This window comes from Furipterus horrens, unplaced genomic scaffold, assembly GCF_987537825.1.
Source record: "Furipterus horrens unplaced genomic scaffold, mFurHor1.1.pri manual_scaffold_12, whole genome shotgun sequence".
In the NCBI taxonomy this organism is placed as follows: Eukaryota; Metazoa; Chordata; class Mammalia; order Chiroptera; family Furipteridae; genus Furipterus; species Furipterus horrens.
In genome coordinates this window covers 91,829,011-91,852,116 of record NW_028327182.1, presented here as the reverse complement: position 1 = coordinate 91,852,116, position 23,106 = coordinate 91,829,011, and the positions used below count along the sequence as shown (strand labels likewise).

The 23,106-nt window shown below is 48.8% G+C and overlaps 1 protein-coding gene across 2 annotated transcripts in view; it reads right to left on the bottom strand.

Moving 5' to 3' along the window:
* Positions 1–23,106, bottom strand: part of IRF2 (interferon regulatory factor 2) — a 73,525-nt gene that overhangs the window by 8,763 nt on the left and 41,656 nt on the right. For both annotated transcript variants that reach the window (XM_090258007.1, XM_090258008.1), the window contains exons 3-7: positions 21,156–21,255; positions 19,712–19,888; positions 19,381–19,427; positions 11,073–11,190; positions 404–574 (exon numbers count right to left, since the gene is read on the bottom strand). In XM_090258007.1, the coding sequence (XP_090114133.1) occupies positions 404–574; positions 11,073–11,190; positions 19,381–19,427; positions 19,712–19,888; positions 21,156–21,255 (613 nt within the window). The remainder of the gene's footprint in view (positions 1–403; positions 575–11,072; positions 11,191–19,380; positions 19,428–19,711; positions 19,889–21,155; positions 21,256–23,106) is intronic.

Genomic DNA, 23,106 nt, shown 5'->3' with positions numbered 1-23,106 from the left:
TGACACAAACACTTATTGGCCCTGGGACCTGGAATAAGTCCCTTCACTTCCAACAATGAAGGAACTAGAAGAAATGATCTCTAAGGTCCTATCCAGCTTGGTCAAACTCGGATTCCATTATACACACCCTTGAGAATTTCTGAGTTTGTCCAAATAAAATACTCAGATGGACTAGTTCTCCAAGGAAATACTCTTATTGGTTAGTGATGCATGAAAGTACAAAAAATGCTGTGACTCCATCTTCTGAGAAGAAAGGTGTCCAAGACAGGTTGGTTGAGGAGATTAAAGCCAGGACAATTCCCAGGAGGGAGGAGACTGCTGTGTAGGGACAGGGGCAGCCCTGGATGAGAGGACACCCCCCTCACTCGCCCCTGAGTCCCCGAGCTTCCTCTTGTCCCCTTACCTGCGTAGGAAGACACGGGGGAGATTTGCAGAGGGTACAGCTCACTCATGCTGACCGGCTGTTCATCGCTCTCAGTGGTCACCTCCACCACTTGGCAAATATCTGGCGGATTAGTGACAATCTCTTGATCCTCAATGTTGCTGTTGCTGTCCAGATGTGACTGTCCTACAACTTCAAAGAAAACAAAGCCATCATGTGCCCATGTCTCCTGATTTCAATATTCTAAAACATACTCTCAAGACAGAAAATCTTCCCCCGAAAAGAGCCGAATAGCCAGGAGTCAGATTCTCAGTCACCATGTGTCATCTGCCATGAAACTGAAGAACAAGCCTTAGCTTTGAGTTAATGTCTCCAGAGGAGCAGCCTGCCAATGACCTGGCTCCCCAGGACTCTTTCTAGCAGGTCTGCCAATGGTGCTTACACGTGACAATGTCCCAAACTTAACCAGTCACAGTCAAGGCTGTAGGACCACACACTGCTCCCAGCCCCAGCCCCAGGCCCAGACAGACCATGCTTTGAACCTGACCCATTTCTGTTCTCTGCTCTCACTCCGAACGAAGCTGTTGCACTGCATTCTGGGTTCCGGGGTTTGGAGAGACATGATCAAATCCTAGTAAGAAGGAAGAACCACCCCACTGTGTCATTCCAAGCATGGCGCCCTCGTCCCGCTTTGCAGGCCACGAGCCCACTGGTTCACAACAATAAGACCACAATCATTCCCCCGTCCTAACACACATTCTTAGTAGCATCGACTCCCCAGAACACCGACAAGATGACTTCTGACCTCCTGGTTCTGCATCCTGCCTCATTGTTGAAAATCAGACTTTTAAATGTGAGCTTACAGGCTCACAAACAGTTGTGAGCAATAATACAGAGATCCTACATGCCCTCTGCCCACGTTTCCTCCAACGGTGGCACCGAGCAGAGCCACAGCGGCGTCCGCACATTGACAGCAGTCTGCGCCTCTAGTTCAGCGGTCCTCTGTTTCTCTTGCGTTCTTCCTTGTGTGTGTTGATGCGTGTGTACTTAGTTCTATGCTATCCTAGCATGTATGTAGCGTCACACACCCGCCACCATAGTCGTCCTCACAAGCATCTGCCATGTTATTTTCGTAACCATAGCCACCTTCCTTCAAACCCCGCCCCTTGTCTCGAACCCCTGACATCTACTAATCTGTTTCCCATTTCTGTAATTTTTGTCATTTCAAGAACATGTCACACACACTCACACAGGAACCTCCTGAGACTGGCTTTTCCCGCTCAGCCTAATTCCCCCGAGATGTATCCATCCAAGTTGTGTGTATCAATAGCTGGTCCCTTTCCAACGCTGATTGCTGAGTAATATTCTATAGCTGGGAGGTTCCCACCGCCTAACTGCCACCCTCCGAAGGATGTGGGGGTCATAAGGCTGCTGTGGACACTTGCACATGGAATTTGTATCAACATCAGTTTCCACTTCTCTGGGATAAACGCCCAGGAGTGCAGTTGCTGGATCATATGGCAGTTACATGTTCAGTTTTACAAGAAACTGCTGAACTGGTGTCTGGAGTGGCTGCACTGCTGTACGCTTCCCGCAGCGGTCTTGGGATAGCGCACCTTCTTGTCAGCTTTGGCCGTTGTGATTGACAGGTGTGGAGGAATAGCTCGCTGTGGCTCTAATTTCAACGCCTCCAATGCCCCTGCCCTACTTTTAAACAGAGCTGACCTCATACTTCAGTTGGCAGTTAATTAGATGGAATAGACCTGGAACTGGCACCACTAAACATGTGGGAATAACATTGTTTTCCTGGGAGCCTCAGCCCTTTGCCATGATCACTAATGTTTTACTCCTGCTTCATGTCTTAAGTTATTTGAACATTCTATGCTATGAAATTGACAGGGGAAACCATCATTATCCTGTTACAGAGAAGGAAACTCAGGCACAGAGAAGCAGAACAGCCTGTCCAAAGTCACACAGTTTGGGGTATGTGTGGGGCTCTCTGTCCCTGACATTTTCTCGGCCACCTGCAAAATGTTCAGGTCAGGCAGGACGGTGGCCGCATTCCAGCCTCCTGGAGAAGTCAGCCTTCGGGGACAAGTTCCTGTTTTCGCTGCTCCAAGTATTTTAATTGCTTGAATATTTCTGTTTATAAATGGGTTCCTGTTTTGATTGCTTTTGGCGGAGGCCTGAAGTGACTAGCCTGAGGTAGGGAGAACATTACCTGATTTCTACTCCGGGAAGGTTTGAGAAGGAGTGAGAACTCGCGAGCTCTCTAGTGACGATGGGGAAGGCAGGCAGAGGCTAGGAGGGGGGAGCTGGGAAGGGGATGAAGGAGTCCACAGAATGGAAGGGGGATGGGTGTCGCCCAGGTCTTCCTGGGGGGGACAGAATCAAAGACAAGGCAGGCAGGCTAGATCTGGCAGGCGGGCTCCGAACGCTTACTTTGTCCCTTGGACTGTCTATCTGAGCATGAGAACATTGATTATGCAGTTCACTAGACACAGACTGAGCGCGACATTGACCTCTCTCGAGTTTCTTCTGCCTCTTCTCCCAAATAAAATAAGACAGCAGGAAAATGAGATTTCCCAAGTGCTCAGAAGCCGTTAGTGGGTGGAGATAGAAACCTAACAGGGGATGAGAGCGCGCGCGTGCGTGTGTGTGTGTGTGTGTTTGAGGAGGGGGCAGGGATAAGCAAATACCCACTCACAGGCAATTAAGGTCTTACACAAATTTGATTTATACCAAAGCCACTTTAACTTCCGCCAGCGCAGAGTTCACTTCTCCTTTGCACTGTCATTCCAAAGAGAGAAGCAGCAAGCAAACCAGAAGTATAAACAGGGGCAGCAGTTCAAGCATCTTTCTAATTATATCCCTTTGTTCTGACCAAAAATTCTGTCCCACATCGTTTTTCCCACAATGCCCCAACTCGGTGATTCAATTAGCAAAGATTTATTGATCACCTCCTTTGTATAAGACATCGTTGTCACTGTCAGGTCCTGGGAGGGGCCGAGAAAGATCGATGTGGTCAAGGGTCTGGGGTGTAAGAAGTCCAGGAGTGTCCCAGGCCAGCGCGTAATAACAAGAGTAAGTTCGGCACAGCAGTGAGGAGAGAAAGAAGGGGGAGGCGGGCAGAGGCCACGTGGTGTGAGCTGAGGAAGTGGAATGTTTTTTCCAGTTCAAGGAATCAAAAGCTTCAATGAGGCCACGGGGAGGAGAAGGAGGGCCGGCGAGCATGGGCAGTCCTCACAATGCCGCTGTTTCTTTGGAGTCTTTTCCTGACCACCCCAGAACAGATCGACCTCTCTTTCCTGGTGCCTCTCACTCCCTGTCCCCGCTGTGCAGCCAAAACTACAATGTGACGCGACCTTGTGACATGTCTTGACTTTCTGCCTCGCACTGCAAGTTAATGCCACCTATCCTTATTTCACTTTTGATTTGTGTGTCACCTCCAATCAAATGAGGGCCCCCGAGAGAGCTGAGGACCTGCACGAGGACTTCTGAGCCCAATCACGGCAGAGGGTCCCACCTTGCCCCCGAGAGCAGCTCGGTGAATCTCTGCGGGATAAACAGAGATGAACAAACGGACGGGGGCTCGCTGACCGCGGCCAGAGACCTGACCGCTCGCAAACACTGTACTCAACAATGGGTGTTTTCTAGAAAATCTCAAGACGTCTAGCAAGTGGGCTCTTTTAGACTGGGAGGAAGTGATGGAGACATAGCGAGCCACAGTGCCAGAAGCTGAGGGCAGGGGAGGAAATGTCTGGGGTTATGAAAATGTCTTGTGTCTTGACTGTACAGTGCTTACACAACAGAGTCCATCTGTCAAAATTCACGGTACTGTACGCCCAAAGGGTTAATTTTATACTGTGTTTCACTTCATATATGTGACTTAAGACAAAAAAGTATACAGGCCCCTCTACTCAATGGGGTAACATTGGCTAAAAACGTAATGTAAATTTTAGGCATACAACTACATAATCCTACACCTGTCTGCTCTGCTGTGTGCTCCCCATCAGGAGCCTAGTCCCCCTCCTTCACCGTAGAGTTAACCCCCTTTACGCTCTTCTTCTGGATGCTTGTGACTGGGATTCAGAAGTAAGTCTCTGTTTCCCAGGCTGCGGTCTGGACCCCTAGCTAACACCATTACATTCTCTCTAGTCCCCTAGGACTGTGTCGCTTTATTCCTCGGGCAGGGATGACCACGTCTCTCCACCGGAACATGGCCGTGGACACTTTAGAAAGTTCCCCACTCAGAGTCACAGGCCCTAGAGAGAAACCGAAAAATCCCCACATTGGAGATGTTCTCTGAATGCGCTGTAGGCACCATCCGGAATCAGTCTCTCTCTCTCTCTCTGTCTCTGTCTCCATGGAAACGCATCTTCCTGGACCACCGATCTTTGCCCCCAGTGACAACACATTCAGCACCATGACTCGTGACAACTGAAAAGTCACAGGAACAGCAAACTCTTTAGCGATCTACTCCAGCAAAGAAGGTCTGAAGCAGCTCCCAGCTAGGTTCTTGAGTGTCCTGACTGATAAATAATAATAGCAAACCTAACATTTGCCTCCCGCAACACTCACCGGGCCCCGCACCCCACAACGAAGGTTCAGTCATCATCCTCATTTTAGACACAAGGACAGACATCAGGGAGAGAGAAAGAACTAATTCTAGGCCAGACAGCTAAGTGACCCCAAAGCTCAACTCCAGTACCTCACAGCACGGTCTCCCCACCAGGGAGTTAATAAGTTCAAACTGAGTGACTCTCGGTTTTCTAAGCTCCTCTTAGGATAAGAACACTCCATTCTCACCTTAATGAGACTCTGGGCTCATAACCAATAATGAAATTGCTTTTCAACTGTTCTATATTGGGTGCCAAGGAACGTCTCCAAAGGTTAGAGGAGCTAGACACAAACTCACTGAGCTTCTCCAGCTTATTAAGGTCAGCACATGAGGAAGAGAGTCACCCACAAGAATGCAATTTTATCTGGACCTCGTTGCTGAGAATTACAACAATATTATTCATGGCTGGTTACTGATGAACCGGTTTGATTCCTTAAAAGGTCATGCTGACTTTACTAACAATTGTTGACCTAACGGAGGGCTCCCCAAGAGGAAGCCGTTGCCCCCATGCCTTGGAGAAAGCTCTTATTAGAAGCAGAGACTGTTAGAAGCGGAAAGCTCTTTGAAGCTGGGTGAGTCCTACTGCTTTACAGCTGAAAAAAGCGGAAACCCAGAGAGGTCGGGAAAGTGGTCAAAGTCACCAGGTAGCTGCAGGGTCAAGAATAAAGCTTACCCCTGGCTGGTGCGGCTCAGTGGATTGAGTGCCGGCCTGTGAACCAAAGGGTCATGGGTTTGATTCCCAGTCAGGGCACAGGCCTGGGCAGTGGGCTGGGTCCCCCAGTTGAGGGAGTGAGAGAGGCAACCACACCTTGATGTTTCTCTCCCTCTCTTTCTCCCTCCCTTCCCCTCTCTCTACAAATAAATAAATAAAATCTAAAAAATAAATTTTAAAAAAGAATAAAGTTTATTTGGGGGGTAGGGCATATAAAATCAGACCAACCCCATGGTACTGTGGAGAGAAATGTCTTCTTGACCCGATCTGACCCAATCTGAAAGTCTGAGATGTGAAACTGTTCCTACCAGCCCCAATGACACAGCCCAGAGGCAGGCGACTTTTCTGACTGAAATATAGTATAATACAGTTTGATGATTTCATGGTCAGAATCATAGTATTATTTTACCACCTTATAACCGCACAGCGATTTTTCCATTACACTCATTGGATCCTCCTAACAACCCTGTGAGGCAGGAAGGATCAGTATTATTATTTCTGTTTTATGAATGAGGAAACTTGAGTCTCTGCCTGGTTAGGGAGTTTGCCCAGGGTCACGTGGCAGAACTAGGTCTAGAAACCAGGTGTTTTGAACCTCTGATCTAGTGTCCTGAAAAAAATCATCATCATCATCATAAAACAAAACATGGCCTTGGGTTGGTCTAGCAGCCCAAGAGCAATGACAGTGTCTGTGGCTGGTCATTTCAGAGAAGGGGGCCCTGTCCTTACGGGGCCGGCTGCCCCCAACAGCAACGGGCTGAAGCAGGTGCCGGGGAGGCACAGGGTATACTCCCCTCCCACCCTCGGCCCCAGCTCTGAGAAAACAGCATCACACACAGGAGAGCAAATAAGATGTCCCAGCAAAACTCCGCGGAGTGCATCACCACGTCTCCAGGGTCAGCGGTCTGGGGCCAGAAACGCAGGTGAGGCTTCTCAGACCGGCCGCCGAACCGACCGGCGGACTGAGCTTACCGTGCGGTGTCCGCAGAGCCTGGGTGGCCGGCCCCAAGCTCAGAGCTCACAGCCAGCCCCGCTTTCTCTCTGCACGGGCACCCGGGAGCCCAGCTGTTAGCGTCATTCCGATTCAAAAGCAGCTGCGGAAGAGGTGGGCAGAGGCCCGCTTGCCAGGACCCGGGGGCCACGGGGGGTATTACGGGTCTTTCCCGGGGGCGATGGTGACAGGGTGAGACTAGCGTTCTTTTTTTTTTTTTTTAACCACTCTGTGTGGAGTACGAACGGGGAGCGGACAGAAGGAAGGCAGAGCTCAGGCGAGGGGACAGGGAGGAGCACCAGAAGTGGAAAGGAGGGGACAGATTTGAGAAATACAGTGCGAGAAGGTGGAAGGATTTCACAGTTAATTATAAATGAGGGGGGTGGCCAGGGAGAGGGGGAAGGAGAGAACATATGTCGCCTCATAAAAAGATGGCAAGTTTCTTAAGTAAATAAAAACTTCTTAAGGTTGAAAACATGAGAGCCCACGACCACTGCCTGGGGCTCCCGGCTGCGCACAGGGACTGAGCGTCCCAGGCAGTCTCGCCTCTGACCAGCTTCCCGGGGTCCAGCCCACGGAAGAAAAATAAGGGGTGTCATCGCTTCTGAGTCTGGGTCTACTGTGATGTCTTGGCTCACATCTCCTAAGGAGCTGCATGCTGCTCTGAGTTTTCTAGGGGTTCCGGCAAACTTGGGCGCCTTGTCTCTGGCCCCCGGTCCTGAGGGGTGAGCAGCTCCATGCCCCCCCCCCCCCCCCCGCCCAGGAAAAGGCATGGGACACAGCCCACCGAGAACCTGCAGGGGAGACCCTCTGCGCTCCCTCTTAAGAGGTGGTGCCTTTCATCTAAAGATCTACCCAGAGCTACTCTTCTCTTCATCTTGCAGGTGGAGGTTGTCATATCTTAAGCACCAGGAAAAATGGCAAAAACAACAGGGAACAAAGGAGCTGGAAGAGAGGAAGACACCGTTCCACGGCCTGGCATCGCCTCTGGCCACCCTCACGTCATTATGAGCTCCGGGGCGGGGGGCCTCGGTGGGGGCCCTACGGAGGGGTGGTCTCTACAGTGTGAATCGGTTCACCTGCATCTTCACTCCTCCCTGCGGACACCTGAGTACCTAAGCTCGCCTAAAAAAGCTGCTCAAAGTTTACTTTCAAGTTAGTCAAATTGGGAAACAATTACCAGAAGAAAACAAAAATAGTACATCCCATAAGGTATATTCTGGGCAGCCAAAATCAAGACAAAATCCAAATACCTCTGTTTCCTATTTTCTGTGTCTCTGGTCACTGAGGACTGCTTGACTTACTCCAGAGAACAAAGAATGGCCTCCCTTGTTCCACAGCAATCTCTGCTTTATTGAAGGGTGGGGTTACCTTTTATCAAGAAGCACAATGCGGTTACAAAGCGCTGCCTGGGCAGGTCAGACGGGGCCCGCACCTGCATGCTTGCACACTGGCCGGGGGACCATTTCAGTACAGCTCAGCAGAAGCGGGGCCCGCGGGCTGCAGCCAGAACAATGCTGCACACTGCCGGTTCCTTCCGCTTCCTAAAAACAGAAGTTGCCACACACACAGAACAATGCAAAGCTAAAGAAAAGTAAAAATAAAAAAGAAGCCGTTTTCTCCGTCCCCTTAAAGGGAAAGCAGGGTCAGGGCTTTGGGGGTGCTAAGCCGTGCATTTAACATCACAGAGGAGATGGAACCTTAAACCCTGAGACGTCACTCTCCTTTCGTGCACAGCCAGCCAATGCGAAGGAACAGTCGGCTGCTATGGGCTAGGCCAGAATTCAGCCTGCTAACCCCCGTGAGCGTGTGCGCGTGTGTGCGTGGGTGTGCATGCATGAGCACGGGTGGGCACACATCGTCTTCCTGCCTTGATTTGTGACAAGAATTAAAGGAAAACCCGGCAATCCAGCTGGAGTTCACTTGGCAGGGGAACGGTGTGCCTCACGTTTTGCACACTTCCTGGATCCTCCCACCAAACAGCCACCCTGTCCAGAATAAAATGTGCTGGGCGTCTGGTCTACACCGGATTCAGTTAATGATTTTCGCTCTATTGCACCGAGCGCCTGCAGACACCATGAAGAAATACTACCGTGTAAACTACCCAGGCCCAGGCCCAATCCTCCCCTACGACCACATGCTCATAAAAGCAGAAGGAGAGAACCTTGAAGCTTCCATCTTGGTGCCTAAACACAAAACTGAAATGAACTCTGTGTTTGGAAACAAATAAACTGAAAGAGAGAAACTGTGTTATTGAAAAAAACAAAACAAAGCGGTTTTAAGGTGACTCAGATCCCACATGGTCTTGGAATCAGAATCCCTGTCTGCAAACCCCAAAGACAGGGGTGGCCCAGGAAGGGTCATGGGGGGCGTGTAGACAAAAGCTCGGTGGAGGGCTCATAATCAGAGGGGGTGCTACTATGAGCAATGACCACAAACCACCCACCCTTCTACATGCGCATACGGCTCCTCTTCATCTGCAATGATAAACCTTGATAACGGCCACCAACTACAGACAGCGAGCCCCTCAAACTCATTTTACTGCCATCCATTATTATGTTCGTATTAAGCCAAGGAAGAGATTCACTTAATCCAACAGGTGATTCTTAACCAAACCTGATTCATCTTGGCCCCAGAAGGAATGACTCACTGAGTGAGCACCCAGCCCATGTGGCATGCATCACAACAGGGACAAAGGACAATCTCCCTGAGAAGTTCCCTACTGAGACTCAACCAAAATAAACAGAAACCCCTGCTGCCTCCATGAGAGGGCAGAGAGTCAGCTTGTGGCCGCACCTCGGATAAAAGGGCTCAGGAGGGAGGAGGGCTGGGCTTCCGGTCAGGCAAGAGCCTCACTCCAGAGGGGAGGGGAAGTGACAAGAACGCTGGGTCTCCATGACCGCTCCCAGCTCAAAATGGCTGTGGGACGAACTCGCTCCATGCAAACGTGCCCCGTGTCACGTGAGCACTGGGGGAGGCAAGGCCAGGCCTGCCCTGCGACACAGCCCGCTCTCGTCCTTCTCTCGGCATTCGGCCAGACACCTCCACGCTCGAGGGACCCCCAGATACACGGTTCCACTTCCAAAACTCCCAAAGGGAGGGGAACGAGGGTGATGGATGCCTGCAAGGCCGCCGCTTCCCACCTGGACCCAGCCGAGAAGCAGAAACCAAGCCCCTAGGCGGGAGGCCTGCTCGCGGAGCTCCGCTGCGCTCTGCGGTTCTTCCCAGCATCATGGAGTTTACAACGCCGAGCAAGGGGAAGGGCCCGCAGGCCCGAGGGCAGCCCCACTACCAGGTTCCGGGGCTGTGGCTGGGTCCCTGCTGCTGCACAGAGTCCCCGCTACCGCTCAATGCAGCATCTCTGCGAGACTTTACTGCGCTCGAATGCACACCTGTCACCGTCCTGCCTAAAAGCTTCCAAACGGTGTGTACATGGTGCTGGTACGTCAAACATTCGTGCACTTGACTGTTACACGTGACGTAAGAATAAATTTTTTTTTGGAGAACACCTTCCAGCATTTTGGAAATAAAACCTTACCCCCTTCCCATGGCCTGCAAAGGCCCCCTTGCCCTCCCGTGCCTCTCCCCCACCCCCCGTCCGAGGGGAACCGCAGGCTGCCACTATGCGGAGTCACATTAGCCTTCCGTCTGGGCCTCCCTGCCTGCCCCCCACTGCCCCTCCTCACTGCCTGACTTTGGGGGCAAAACACTCCACCCTGGAGAGGCCTCCAGGCTAAATCCAGTCCCTGCTTCTCTTAGTCCCCATTCTTGTCCTTTGCAGCCTTTGTCACCCATGGCTTCGTTTACCGTCTCCCCCGTGAAACGAGGAGTTGGGTGGGCTGCCAGCTCCCCAACCTAGTTCTTGCTCATAGTCCCGAGTCCGGCACATCGAGGGTGCTTTGTGGAACCAAAACATGCCTTTTGGTAACATGTCTCTGTGCCTCAGTTTCTTCGTTTGTAAGATGAGCCCCACCGTTGTGGCAGATCTGCCAGGAGCAGGTGCTCAGGGGACAGGCTCCCCTCTCCTTGTTCCCAAGTTAAATAAATAACTTTGTCCCCGTGAGCAATTGTTGAAAGACTGAGCAGTGCTAATCATTAGCCACCTGGGAAATAAAACCATTTGGTCTCCTTGGACTCTCTGTCACTCTTGGCCTATTTTCTTGAGGCTGAACCAGCGGGGCCCCGTTTATCTGATCCTCAAAGACCTTTGTTTTTCAACCCTGAAATCTGGGGGCTGGAATGTGCATTTTGAGACGGCTCCAAGTCCCTCTCCCACTGCCTATGTTGTTTCAAATTGTGGTTTACAAATCTTAGACCCCAGAGGGCGGCTCAAGTGTATAGAAAATGAGATGTCAAAACAGTTTACCTATGATGTTCACCGTACTATCCACTTCATGTTTTATAGCTGAAGCCAGGACCGCATACTCAGGAGAAAGATCACTTACTCCATTACTAAGCCCCAAAGATGACTCAACTGGTTCTTGCTAGGAAGAAGAAAAGAAAAAAGAATTGAGAACACTTCCTTCCCCCTCCCTTTCCTCAGCTTAAACTCTACCCTCTATCCACTGTCTTGAAGGCTAGGGTCCCTCCTTCATTCTGCGTAGTGTTTCTCCTTCGAGGACATGGTACCAAAGCATCTGCCTGCCTTTCTGCAACGCTTACCCCTGCAGACAGTACTCTAGGGTTAAGCAGAGCTGCGTGGCGAGGTCAAGTGCCATGTGCCTAGATGCCAAGCCGTCCTTCTCAGAGGGAGGGAGTGCTCAGAAGGGTCAAGCCCTGGCTTTCTCTCCAAGTGGGGAACCATACCACCTCTTTTACAATTATTTCTGAGGAAAAGCTCTTTCTTGTATTTCTAAGGGAAGGTGCCTCAACCACTTGGCCTACGGATAGGAACGTAGAGGGCACCGTGGATGAATTCTTCTCGGATATGGTTTGCCCCAGACTCTGGCCACTCGAGCACCCCGCCCCAGGTGGGTGGTGGATAACACAGGCCAGACTCACAACCGAAGCCTCCCCCCTCCCCCATGGAGTCCAGCCGAGCAACCCCATACCCGCAACTTCATATAAACACCTCTCAAGGGCCTGAACGTCCCACGCAGCCCAAGAGGCTGCACATTCCCACTAATGAAACAATGAGACCGATCTCCTTTTCTTTACGCAGCTCCTCAGTTCCACCTTATTCACGTGCCCCACAACCTTCCCATCTTGGAGGATGCCGGCCACCCCTGGGAGACCCAGCCCTGAGGGACGTAGTGACTTTTAGCATTTTGTAAGACTGCCTTCGTGTCTATGACATCAATCAAGCCAGACAAAAAAAAAAAAAAAAAAAAAAAAAGCCACACAGGACAACTCCTCTGGAAGACAAAATGGAGCGGAGGCTGGAGGGGTGGAAAGAACACAGGGCAAAAGCATAGGATCATGTGAGGTTGGTATGACTGTCCTTAGAGAAATCCAGAGTGTTGTACACCTCTAAGGCATGTGGGGCATTGTTATCAATTTATTTTTGCGCTGCTTGGTATCACTGATGAACCCCCACACACGAGAGACTTAGGGAAGGAATGGGAAATGACCTCCTCCTTCATGATCCCACCTGGCAAGTTCCTACCACGACAGCTATCACTTCAAACACATCGCTTCACTGTAACAGCTCAGTTCTAAAAAAAGAAAAAAAGAAACCGCACGCTGCATGGTCGACCAGATGTACCAAAGGGAGAACGTAAGGACGGGTCCAGCCTCCATGGGCAGAATTGTTCCCCGTTTCCTCCTGCAGCTTCTCGCATCTTCCCCTAACAAGTTGCCAATAAGATGTCGGTCCTTTCTGGGAAAAACTCACATGCTGGTGACTCGGGTCACCATTTTTTCTCTTCCTTTAGAGCCAAACTTCTGAACAAGTGCCTGCCTTCCCCACCTTCGCCTTGGTGCCCTGGTCAGAGGCTGCGGTCTCGCTCCCTCTCCACGTGAGGACTCAAGCTTCTGGCCCGCGGGGGCTCGGGCGCAGGGAGAGACTGGCATGGCCGTGCCGTCACACAGGCCTGGGCTCGAAGCCTGGCTGCTCCCCCTCTCACTAGTCACAGGACTTTACCTAACCTCTTTCAGCCTCGCTTACGGCACGGAGGGCAGCTGTCCACGGAGGGAAACAACAGGACCCATGTCATCAAGATGAGATATGCAGACTAAGTGAGATAAACATGCACCTGGCGCTCATTTAAAAAATGCTCGCTATTATCTATAGTGGCCAATAAAACTCTGCCTGGCCCAGTACAGTGACCTTTCCTCGGGGCCCTTTCCCTTGATACCAAGGCTCTGACACCCAACAGGAAGACCTGCACGCTGCGCCGCGACGAGATGAACGCCCGATGCTGCAGCAGGTCTCCATCTTTCCTTTGCGCGCGTTTCCTCGATGGGCCCTTTGCACGTCCCCTCCCCCGTCACATCCCTGTGTTTCAGTCCTGCCGTGTCTTCAGTTCTCTCAAAAGCAACTGCAGAACATCTAAAGGAAGCACGGAAAGAACTCTTTTTTTTGGATTTCTCTTGTTAACTTATTTTTTACTCATTCAGCTCCCAGGTTTCTTATGAAAGTGGTGAGCCAGGCAGACGTGCATATACTTAACAGCCTAGATGGTTCTGATTCCTCAATGGAAGACCTCTCAGTGTTTCACATGATCTCAAGTATAACCAGTGGCAAAGTGATATGTTATCACTTTACACTTGAGAAAATTATGACTCAGAGACTGAATTAATTTTCCAAGATCACAAGAGCATTGTGCTACTACTTTTAGCCTGAAGAGACCCGGGGACTACACTCAGTCTTTGATCGTGCAACATGGTCCAATTCCAGGAGCTTCCATCTGAGCCAGCCCGGCGTCCTGCACTAATTGCAGCAGAGACTGAGACAGAGCTATGTTCAATACCGTTGACTCCCCCGTCCCGACCTTGAACCCCGCATTGCTTCTGTAACAGAACAGTGGGGTCTACCATGGAGACCGAGTGTGACTGTTCTGAACATGGTTCTACTCCTCCCATCCCCACTTAAAAAACAGCCTGCCTATTTCAAAGTCTTCAGTGCTACCATGTCATTGGTACAATCACTCTGGAAGGACAACGTAGTACATTGTACAGGGAGATGTACCCAGTAGCACCCTCCCTGTAAGGTCTCTATCCGGGGTGCAGAATAGCAGGGATCTTCACTAGGCTCAGTAGAAAGTTTTAAAATGATTGGAAGAGGAATATCTAAACCCAAACTCTCTCTCTGTTTCACTACACTTAAAGCAAGGAACCCCAAATAAACACAGGGTGTACAGTTCCCTATGGAACATGTGTTCAGAGATCCCACAGGTCACGAAGAGCCTTTGTCCACAGTGTCTCCTGGTCCTCTGTGTGCCCACTCCTGCCCTGCCCTGCCCCAGCTTGATGTACCATAACCTGGCCTGGTTAATTGTGAATCAGCCTCCTCTTGCTGTTCCTTTCTTTCTTTAAATACAGGCTCTTCTCTCAATCAAGTGGTCTTGGTTTCTAACCCTCTCAGCTCACCCCCCCAAAAAAAAACCCCAAAAGGAAAAGATGGTGCATTAACACTGCCAAACAGTTATGCCCCCAAATCTCCTTTGCTCGTTATAAAATCCAAGGTTTGGCCTACAGTTTAAGGGATTTTAGAAGAAAGCAAACCAGCACAAGAGCGAGTTCAGGGGCAGGGCAGCCTTCTTTAAACCGCTAAATAAAATGCCATTGGTTGGTCCCAAAGCTACGCTTGCTTGGGTCACAGGAGAGCAACAGCCACTCATGCTTCCGCTCCAAGCCCATTCTGTCTCACCCCTGTGCCACAGTTCCTTGTCTAGATGTCCCCCTGCTGAGACCAAATATAATGGCCATAAATGGCCCACTTCCCAGCCCAACCCACCCCCAGACCCTAAGTGCCCTGATTCATCAGTCAAAAGCCAGTCTACTCGAAGCCAAATTTAAGAGCATCTCTAGGTCTCTCGCTAACACAAACTTCAAGCTGACAGTCGGGCTTCATAAACGGAGCCTACAGGATGCATACCACACTCCACGAGGCCCCTCGGAGCCGGAGCTCTGGTAAAACAAGCGGAAGCCCCCTGCCTGGTCCTCGAGACCCCTTCCCTCCTTCCTTCTTTCCTGGGAACTCGACCGTCTACATTCGCTTCCTCCCCATTCTCGCTGCTACTTCCCCTTTGACTGTTCTTCTTGCTCACTTTTCTCTCCGTCTTCCCCTTTGGTCTCCGTCTTCATCACATGCGGCCTTTGTTGGTGCTCAAGGCCTCTGATGGCATCCTGAGTGAATGACCACACCTCTGTCCGCCTGCCAGACGTCTGCTTTAGAGCCTCTCTGGCATGATCAAAGTCAACACTGTCAAAGTTAAACTCACCCTTCTCCACAAAACATGCCCCACTGCCGACAGTCTCCTCTATGAGGGTTGAGAACTCATGGCTTCCCCGTTGACCCACTCCTGACTTCATCCTTTGTGTCCTCTTCCCTCCTCCAGAGACCTGTCTCCTCCCCCCCCCCCGTCCGACCGCCACCCGCTTCACCTAAACCCCCCACCGCCGTCTCTCCTCCCCTATCCCGTCCTATCTCTGCGAGAAGCGCCGGCCTCAGATACCCACCCCGTCACGCTCCACATATTCCCAAGGAGCTCGGCTCTGCCTTATTGCACAAAATCGCCCACCGAGGTTAGTCAGCCAACCAGCTTTCAGGCTGTGCTCTGGGGAGGCGCTCCGTTTGGTGAAGGTTTAAAAACTGAGGACCTCTTGCAACCAACGAAGGGATCACTCCAGGATCTGCCCTGACAGGTGGCCATCTGGCCTGTCTTGGGACGACAGTGACAGGGAACGTGCTGTTTTAGAATCTAGCGCCAGTCACTGCTAGAACCCACGGTTCTATCAGGAATTCCTGCTAAACCATCCGCTTTCTGTAACTTCTACCCGGAGGCCCGCACTCAGAACTATTATAGGCCAGCCTACTCTTTGCCCAGCGACTTTAGCGGTCCTCCTAGATTCTATTTTCCACCGTAACAGCAATTCTTTGATCTGAAAGCTCTTTATAATTTCAAAGCGTGCATCTTTCATCTGCAAACAATCCTTGGAGGCAGGAAGTATTAATTTCTGAGCCTCTCTACCTGCCTGTCTTTGTTTCCCATTGTTCCCTTCCACAAACTCCTGCTCTAGACGCCCGTTTCCTGACTCATCCACTGAAGGCCCAACAACTCTAGGCTCCAGGCCCTCGCGTAGGACAGTCCTGGGTGCTGGAGAATGAGCTCCATTTTATTCAATCCATCCCCCAGGGCATGGCTCAGATCCCACAGCTCTGTGTGGCAGGAGGCCCTGAGTGCGGTGACTGGGGTTAGACTCACTGAACTCCAGCTCCATCAAGCAGTGCAACCTCAGGAAAATTACTCAACCTCTCTGTGCCTCTATCCCCTCACGTGTGAAAGGGAGAGAACCTGCCCATCACAGGGGGCACTGAATGAGATGAAAACTAGAGCCCGGCACTTGGTAGCAACCCCTAGAATGTCAGCTACTCCACCTGTTTTACTCACCTCTGTCTCTATTGATTTTGACCTTGTGACATTTTTGAAACACATATATGCACTGATAACGTACAATCTATTATTACTCGCTGCTGTGTTCCTTATTTTTATGTCCTTAGTTACGTCCGTGCAGGCGGGCTGGGTGAGAGCGGCTCACTGAGCACACAGGATGTACTCACTAAGAGAAGCCAGGGAACTCAGAGGCAGCATTTCTGCCTCTGTGACGTGGCCGGTGGGCCTTGGGTCTCCCAGTCTCAGGGAAACTGTGTGCTGAGAGGACACAGAACATGAGACAAACTGCCTGCGGGACCCTGGAACAATCCTGACAGTTGGTCTGCATGCTCGGAACATCCTTTGCTCATTAAAACTCCAATCCACCTTGGACTGAATGAGGACTGGGAAGAGTCTGCCTCGACAGCAAATCTTCACACCTAGTTACAACATACAAGCCAGACTTTCTCAGTGGAAGGAACCTACCTAGTCCATCCAGTGGCAAATTTGCACAGGACACATGAACTCTGAGCTTAGCTTTTTTCATACACAACAAAAGTAATGTATCACCAGCTCTGGGAGGATAAGGTCCTGTAATTATACAATGCCAGACCACCCGGAGAGTGAACTTAGGAAATACTCTACAGAGCAGTAAGAGAACACTAAGGCATTGGCAGCCACAGGACAGAACCGGAGGCCTATCCATGTCCCACTGTAGGACAGATGCATGCAGATTTAAATTCAAAAGATGAAATCACCTGCTTTCTGCAGAAGGAACAATGTTCCTTTAAGAGGCAAGTTTCCAGTGTTGACCATACCGTCATCACAGCAAGATTTCACAACATACACTGGCCGAGATGGAATTTGACCCGCATGGTTGCGCCTGAGAGGAGCCCTGTCACCTGCCTTCCTGGGCTGATGTGGTCGAGGTTCCCCCAGAGCTGTATCTTCCACATCTTGCTCATTTGAGTGGCCACGTGGAAGACACTGCCATTGCTGATGTGACTGGAGTGTCCTTTGCTTAGGAGGACACCATGTGTCATCAATTCTAAGATGCACATGTCCACATCCCTGAAAAAGGATGTGCCTTCTACTCGATTATGTGTTGTGGTTTCATTGTAGGCAGTTTTTTCTGCTTAGAGACACATAAAATAATGTTGAAAAGATAGCATCTGTCACTCCATTATTGTTCCTCCATTAACTACGTCCTAAGGTAAAACCCTACTCCTACCCCACGAGTTAGATTTATCTGTGCATCTACTTGGTCAACAAACACTCAGGCATGTACCCAGTGATCGAATATGTACTGATCATCTGTTCTGTACCAGGCACTGAGCTAGACTCTGAAAACAGCAGTAAATAGGATCTAGTCATATTGAAGATTATAGTAAATTCTTCAAAAGTCACCTATTTATGGGGAAGTTATATTTTTCTCACTAAACAACACTGATCAAAACATAGACCATAAAAAACTCCAAACTATGGAAGACTTGATACAATGAATAACTAGTTTTTTTTCAATTGCAAGGACAAATAAAAAAAATTTTTAAGTGATGTAGGGGCAAGCTATAAATTAAAAAGTACCTAAGAGACATATCCAAAATCACAATGTGGGCACCTTACACGAATCTTGATTTAAATAAGTAGTGCAAAATTTATAACATTTATGAGACAACTGGAAATCTCAACAATGGATATTTGATGATACTGGGGAATTCAAGACTGCCTAACTTTTAAAGATGTATATTGACATTTTTATGGAAGAAACGATAGGATGTCTGGAATTTGTTTCAAAATATTGAGCTAAACTATATGAAGTTGTTTATGTAGGTCAAAAATGATTAATGTTGAAACTGGGGTGATGGTCTACAGAGCAAATTTTTCTCATTTGTCTCCTTCACATGTGTATAAAATGTTTCTACAATAAAAAGTTAAAACAAAATTGGGCCTTACTACTGTGCTATATTTAAAGGAAGTCAAAATCTAAAAATACTGAAAATGAAACTAGAGGTATGGCTATTAAAATACTCTGCCTAAAATATTTTTTTTCCATTATAGAGGTAAATATGTCTGAAACATTAACTATTTATCTAAGTTTTCCCTCAAACTCTACTCTCATAAGTCTAACTTTGTATCTGAAGTAACTTTTTAAATGTTTTTTCCTCCTATTCTGACAAACTGGCTTGTTTTTTAAACACCGTACTGTCTGGACAGTTTGGTTTTCTTCTTCAACAGTTATTCTAGACTAGAAATCAGAACACTGGGCATCTCCTTTACGTTCAGTTCTCAATAACGGTGTGCCCTGGGTCCCATGTTCCACAGACTTTGGGTCCACATCACCCAGTTTCTCCAGCTGCAAACAGCACATTGAACCAAGACAGTTTTCCCTCTGCCGGTCTAGGGATCTGGGATCACAGAGCCTGCTCTCTGCCTAGCAACTGAAGCCCATCCTCCGTTCTGCACGAGACACTTGACTATCCTCTGGCTAGTAAGCAAGGGCCACGAAACCCTCACACAAAGACACTCACACTGCAGGGGGTTCAGACCACGCAGCCTACTGCAAAGCTCACGTATCCCCGTGGAAAGCCTTTGGGATCGACGAGAGCTGGCTTCAGAGTGAAACAGGGAAGACTATCGAGAGCCACACCAACATGGTGTTTGCTCTCGGCTGGGTCCCCAACCTACTGGCCTGTCACAAACTATACCTATACAATATAGGTAACACATTCTAAGACGAGTATGTAATATTTCATATAGTACTTCAAAGTATATCGAATAGCCTAAAAATGTACTTCCTGTTGTCAGATCGTCGCGGGGTGCCGGAGCTTAGCCGGTACTCAGTGACAGGCTGGCAGCAGTGTGGGGACCAGAGGGAGGCTTGAGGCTGTCCAGCTCAGTGAGACTCTGTGACTCACTCATAAATCTCTCGGTGCATCTGGATGACACAGGGAGAGGTGTACTTGAGTCTGCAGGTGGATGCGTGCCAACGAGGAGACGCATAAAGCACATAAAACACAGTAGCCACAGAAGAAAGGCTCAGTACTTCACAGGGGTCACAAGGCTTGCTTCTATGAGACAGACTGTGAATTACTAACACGGTCACAAGCTTGGCCTCTTCCCTGAACAACCAAAGATTACCTTGATGTGCTTAACTCTGTCTTCCTTTTCTGTCTTTGGTTTCTTTCCTGTGGCAACAGAAAAAAGTTTTGGATTAATCCGTGAAGAACACACAGAGAAATGTTTCTCCTAAGTTTTCTAAAACTCTCCGTGCACCTGGACATGCCTTAGTCTATCCATGGACAAAATTCTGAATGTGTTACTGCCTTTGGTGACCTGAGAGTCATTGTCCCCAGCCAGCTAAGGGCAGAATTATCATCCACAGGGTGAATTACAATGTAGAAATAAATCCTAAAGGTACTCCAGTATATATTGAGTGATCATTGTGTTAGTCATAAATCTCTTTCTCTACCTTTTTTAGAAGGCCGCTCGGATAAGGGCAACATCCGGTAGACTCTGAAGGCGTTATTTCCTTTCTTTATACTTTTATCCTTGACTTCTTCAATATCAGGCAAGGAGTTCATGGCACACCGAAAATTCGCCTTCCATGTTTTGGGATCAGGTTTATCTACTCCTGGTTGATGCTTTCCTAACAAAGTAGCCAAAAGAATTAAGGTTAAGGAAAGGGGGCAGGGGGATGAGATACAGAATAACCACTTCTGGTAACACGGGCTTGCTTGCCAGCCAAGTGGTGCGGAGAACCCTCTTAATCCCAGGCTAAGGCCTATAGAGACCCATGGCCTGGTGGGCCTCGGACTGAGCAGGTTCTTGAGATGCGGGAATTTTTGTTTCAAAATCTGGACAGCTCAGGGAAAATTGGTACAAGCTGGTCAGCCTGAGTTTACCAAATGGCTTGAGAGAAAAATTAATAATGGAAGGAGAATGGGGAACCAGTGTAAGTAACAAAGAAGGCCGGGAGGCCAATAAGCACAGATCACTGGGTGTCTCTTTTTCATGGGACTTTCAAATATTAGGTAAAGAGCCCCTTTCACGTAGATAGCTCCCTAGTTAAATTTTGTTGTGAATAAATATGTTCTTGACTTCCTTTTGGAGAGACAAGTTCAACCAAGTTTACAGCTGCAGAACAAATAAGTTCTTCATCGCCCTGGTACACAGCCGGGGAACTTGGGATTCTATGCCGTAGGAGATGTAATGGCTGTGTTTCTGGCTGTGTTTCTGTGGGGTGGGTAGAACACCACTTCTGAGTGATGGAGTTTGTACCCCCTGTGTCCTGAGTGTGCTGGGGAGAATTACAGGGTTTTGCAGAGCTGTCTTCATGAGACCATAATCCAGGAGATTTTATATATGTAGTAAAAACAAAAATAAACACTGTATTATATAACTGAAATTTGCTCAGAGGGTAGAACTTCAATAGTCTCAGTAAACAACACAAACAATGAAAAGGTAAATATGTGAGGCAAAAAGTGTGTTGATTAACTCGCAGCGGGAGCGTCTCTTCACAAGGATTGCAGAGATCAAATTATAACTTTAAATATCTTACAATTTTATTTGTCAATTATACCAGAATTATTATTATTTTTTTATTTTTAGAAGACTTGTTTTTAAAGAGAGGGGAAGGAAGGGAGAAAGAGAGGGAGAGAAACAGATGTGAGAGAGAAACATAGATCGACTGCCTCTTGCACACCCCCCGAATGGAGACCAAACCCACAACCCAGGCCTGTGCTCTGACCAGGAATCGAACTGGTGACCTTTCACTTTGTGAGATGACACCCAACCCGCTGAGCCGCACCGGTCAGGGCACTTACACCACAAGTACAAGAAAAAAGAAGGCATCAAAACAACAACAGAAAAGCAATGGAGCCGCCTCTATAAACGATACAGGGGAGTATCAGTACCTGTGTGGATTGCCCAGTTTCTAAAGAGTGGTGCATCTTTTTCCACATCCCATCCGTGTCTGGCTGCATGCATCCAGGGGATCTGAAAAATCTTCTTTTCCTGAAAAAAAAAAAAAAAAAAAAAAGGAAGGAAGTAAGATCTACAGCCATGGGTTTCAGGCCCCCATCGAGGAGCGTCCTTAAGTTCTAGCTAAGATTCCCCACTAAGTCTCACTGGGCTTGTTGAGTTTCCACAGTAAAATCTACAGCAAACCAAACCCACTTCCCCACTGGAGCCCAAATCTTGACGGTCTACCCAGGTGAGAGTCAAAGTCATGCAGAGTCTGGCAGGACAGGAATGCAATCCAAGGTCACAGGTGACGATCTGGGACGTGCCATGTGAGTTCCGTTCTCTGTGCCATTTTTCTTGAAAGACAACAGGCCCCCAACGGAAACTTCTTGTGCTTATTCTTATCATTTATTTCCATAATTTGGTAAAGAGGAACTCCAGCTGCCGCAGTAAACAGAAAATTAGGCAACTCTCCAACAAGACCCATTTGGGCTGCGAAAGGGAAGCTGGATATACGAAGTCACCGTCACAGATACCGAAGGTCTCAAGGGGCTGGGGGAGCCCACATGGACAGAAGCTTCTGTCTAACATCCTAGCCTCTGTGAGTCTACTAGCCTGCATGAAGTAGCACAAGGTACAAAGACAGATTGATCACATGGCGGTGACATTCCATCTTTAGAGCAAAATCCCTCAGTAAGATTCTTCTTCTATCAGACCTTCCCATCTCTCTCACAGACAGAGAAGTTAACTCAAAATTGCTTCAATCAACCCCGGCAAACACATGACTAAGAAACCTGTGCTTGGGAAATGAAGTCACACTCATAGCAAAACCACACACGTGGAGCCTGGCTCGACTGGCAGCACCAGCGGTCACTAAGGTCCTTACAGAAGACTCCACAGGGTCTGTTCGTTTTTTGTAACAACCTAATGAGCAACATATATGTTATCATTTCCACTTTATAGTTGGAGAAGCGGAGGAACAGGATTAAACTATTTAGCCAAGGAACACATGACAGAAAGAGTCTGAATTCTAGAGCGCGATCTGGCCACGCTGTCTTCAATCATTCATCACGGCACACCCCGTCTCCAGGGTTGGGATTTACAGCCGTCCCTCGCTATATTGCGGTTCACTTATTGCAGCCTCACTGTATCGCGGGGTTTTAAAAAATATTATATTTAATTAGTTATCGTGGATTTTTCGCTATATCGCGGGATTTTGCGGTCCTGTATACGTATGTTGTTGAAGTTACGTAGGTTTAAGAGTGTAGAATAAATGTAGGGTTCCTACTTCGCAGGCGGGGGGTCTAGAACGTAAAACCCCTGACAAGTGAGGGAATGCTGTACAAGATTTCCAGATTTTTGACAGATTTGCTGACTTGGATTCTGTGGTGATTAAAGCCCAGGAAAATGTGTTTTTTTTTAAGTTCTATAGGTAGTTCTGGTCATTCCCAGGTCTGGGGATCCCTGCGCTATACGCAGGGGAAGGTAAGAAAAAGTGAGGGGGATTTTCTGCCACTGCGGTCTCACCAGGGAAGATAGAAAGGTTCCCCAGGCCTGGAAGGGCTCAGTGCTTCTGCGCAGAACCACCTACAAAGCGTGAGCTAAGAGTGTTTCAGGACCTTTGAGAGTTCCCCAAACACTGGTAAAAGGGAAAATCGTGCTGTGTCTAAAACTCTGTAAATGAGGAAGGACCGAAAGCCAGAGACTTTTCAGAGACCCTTCCTGTTCGCTCTGCATCACCCGCCAAAAGAGCAGCATTTCCGGGTAGCCATTTCCCACAAAGCTGTCATCAGAAACGGGCTGAGTGAGTGTAATGTTTAATGTAGATGACAATCAGAGAGGAAATCACCCAATGCAGCTTTTGACGTTCACGTGAAAACGAAGGAAAAAGAATGAAAACGC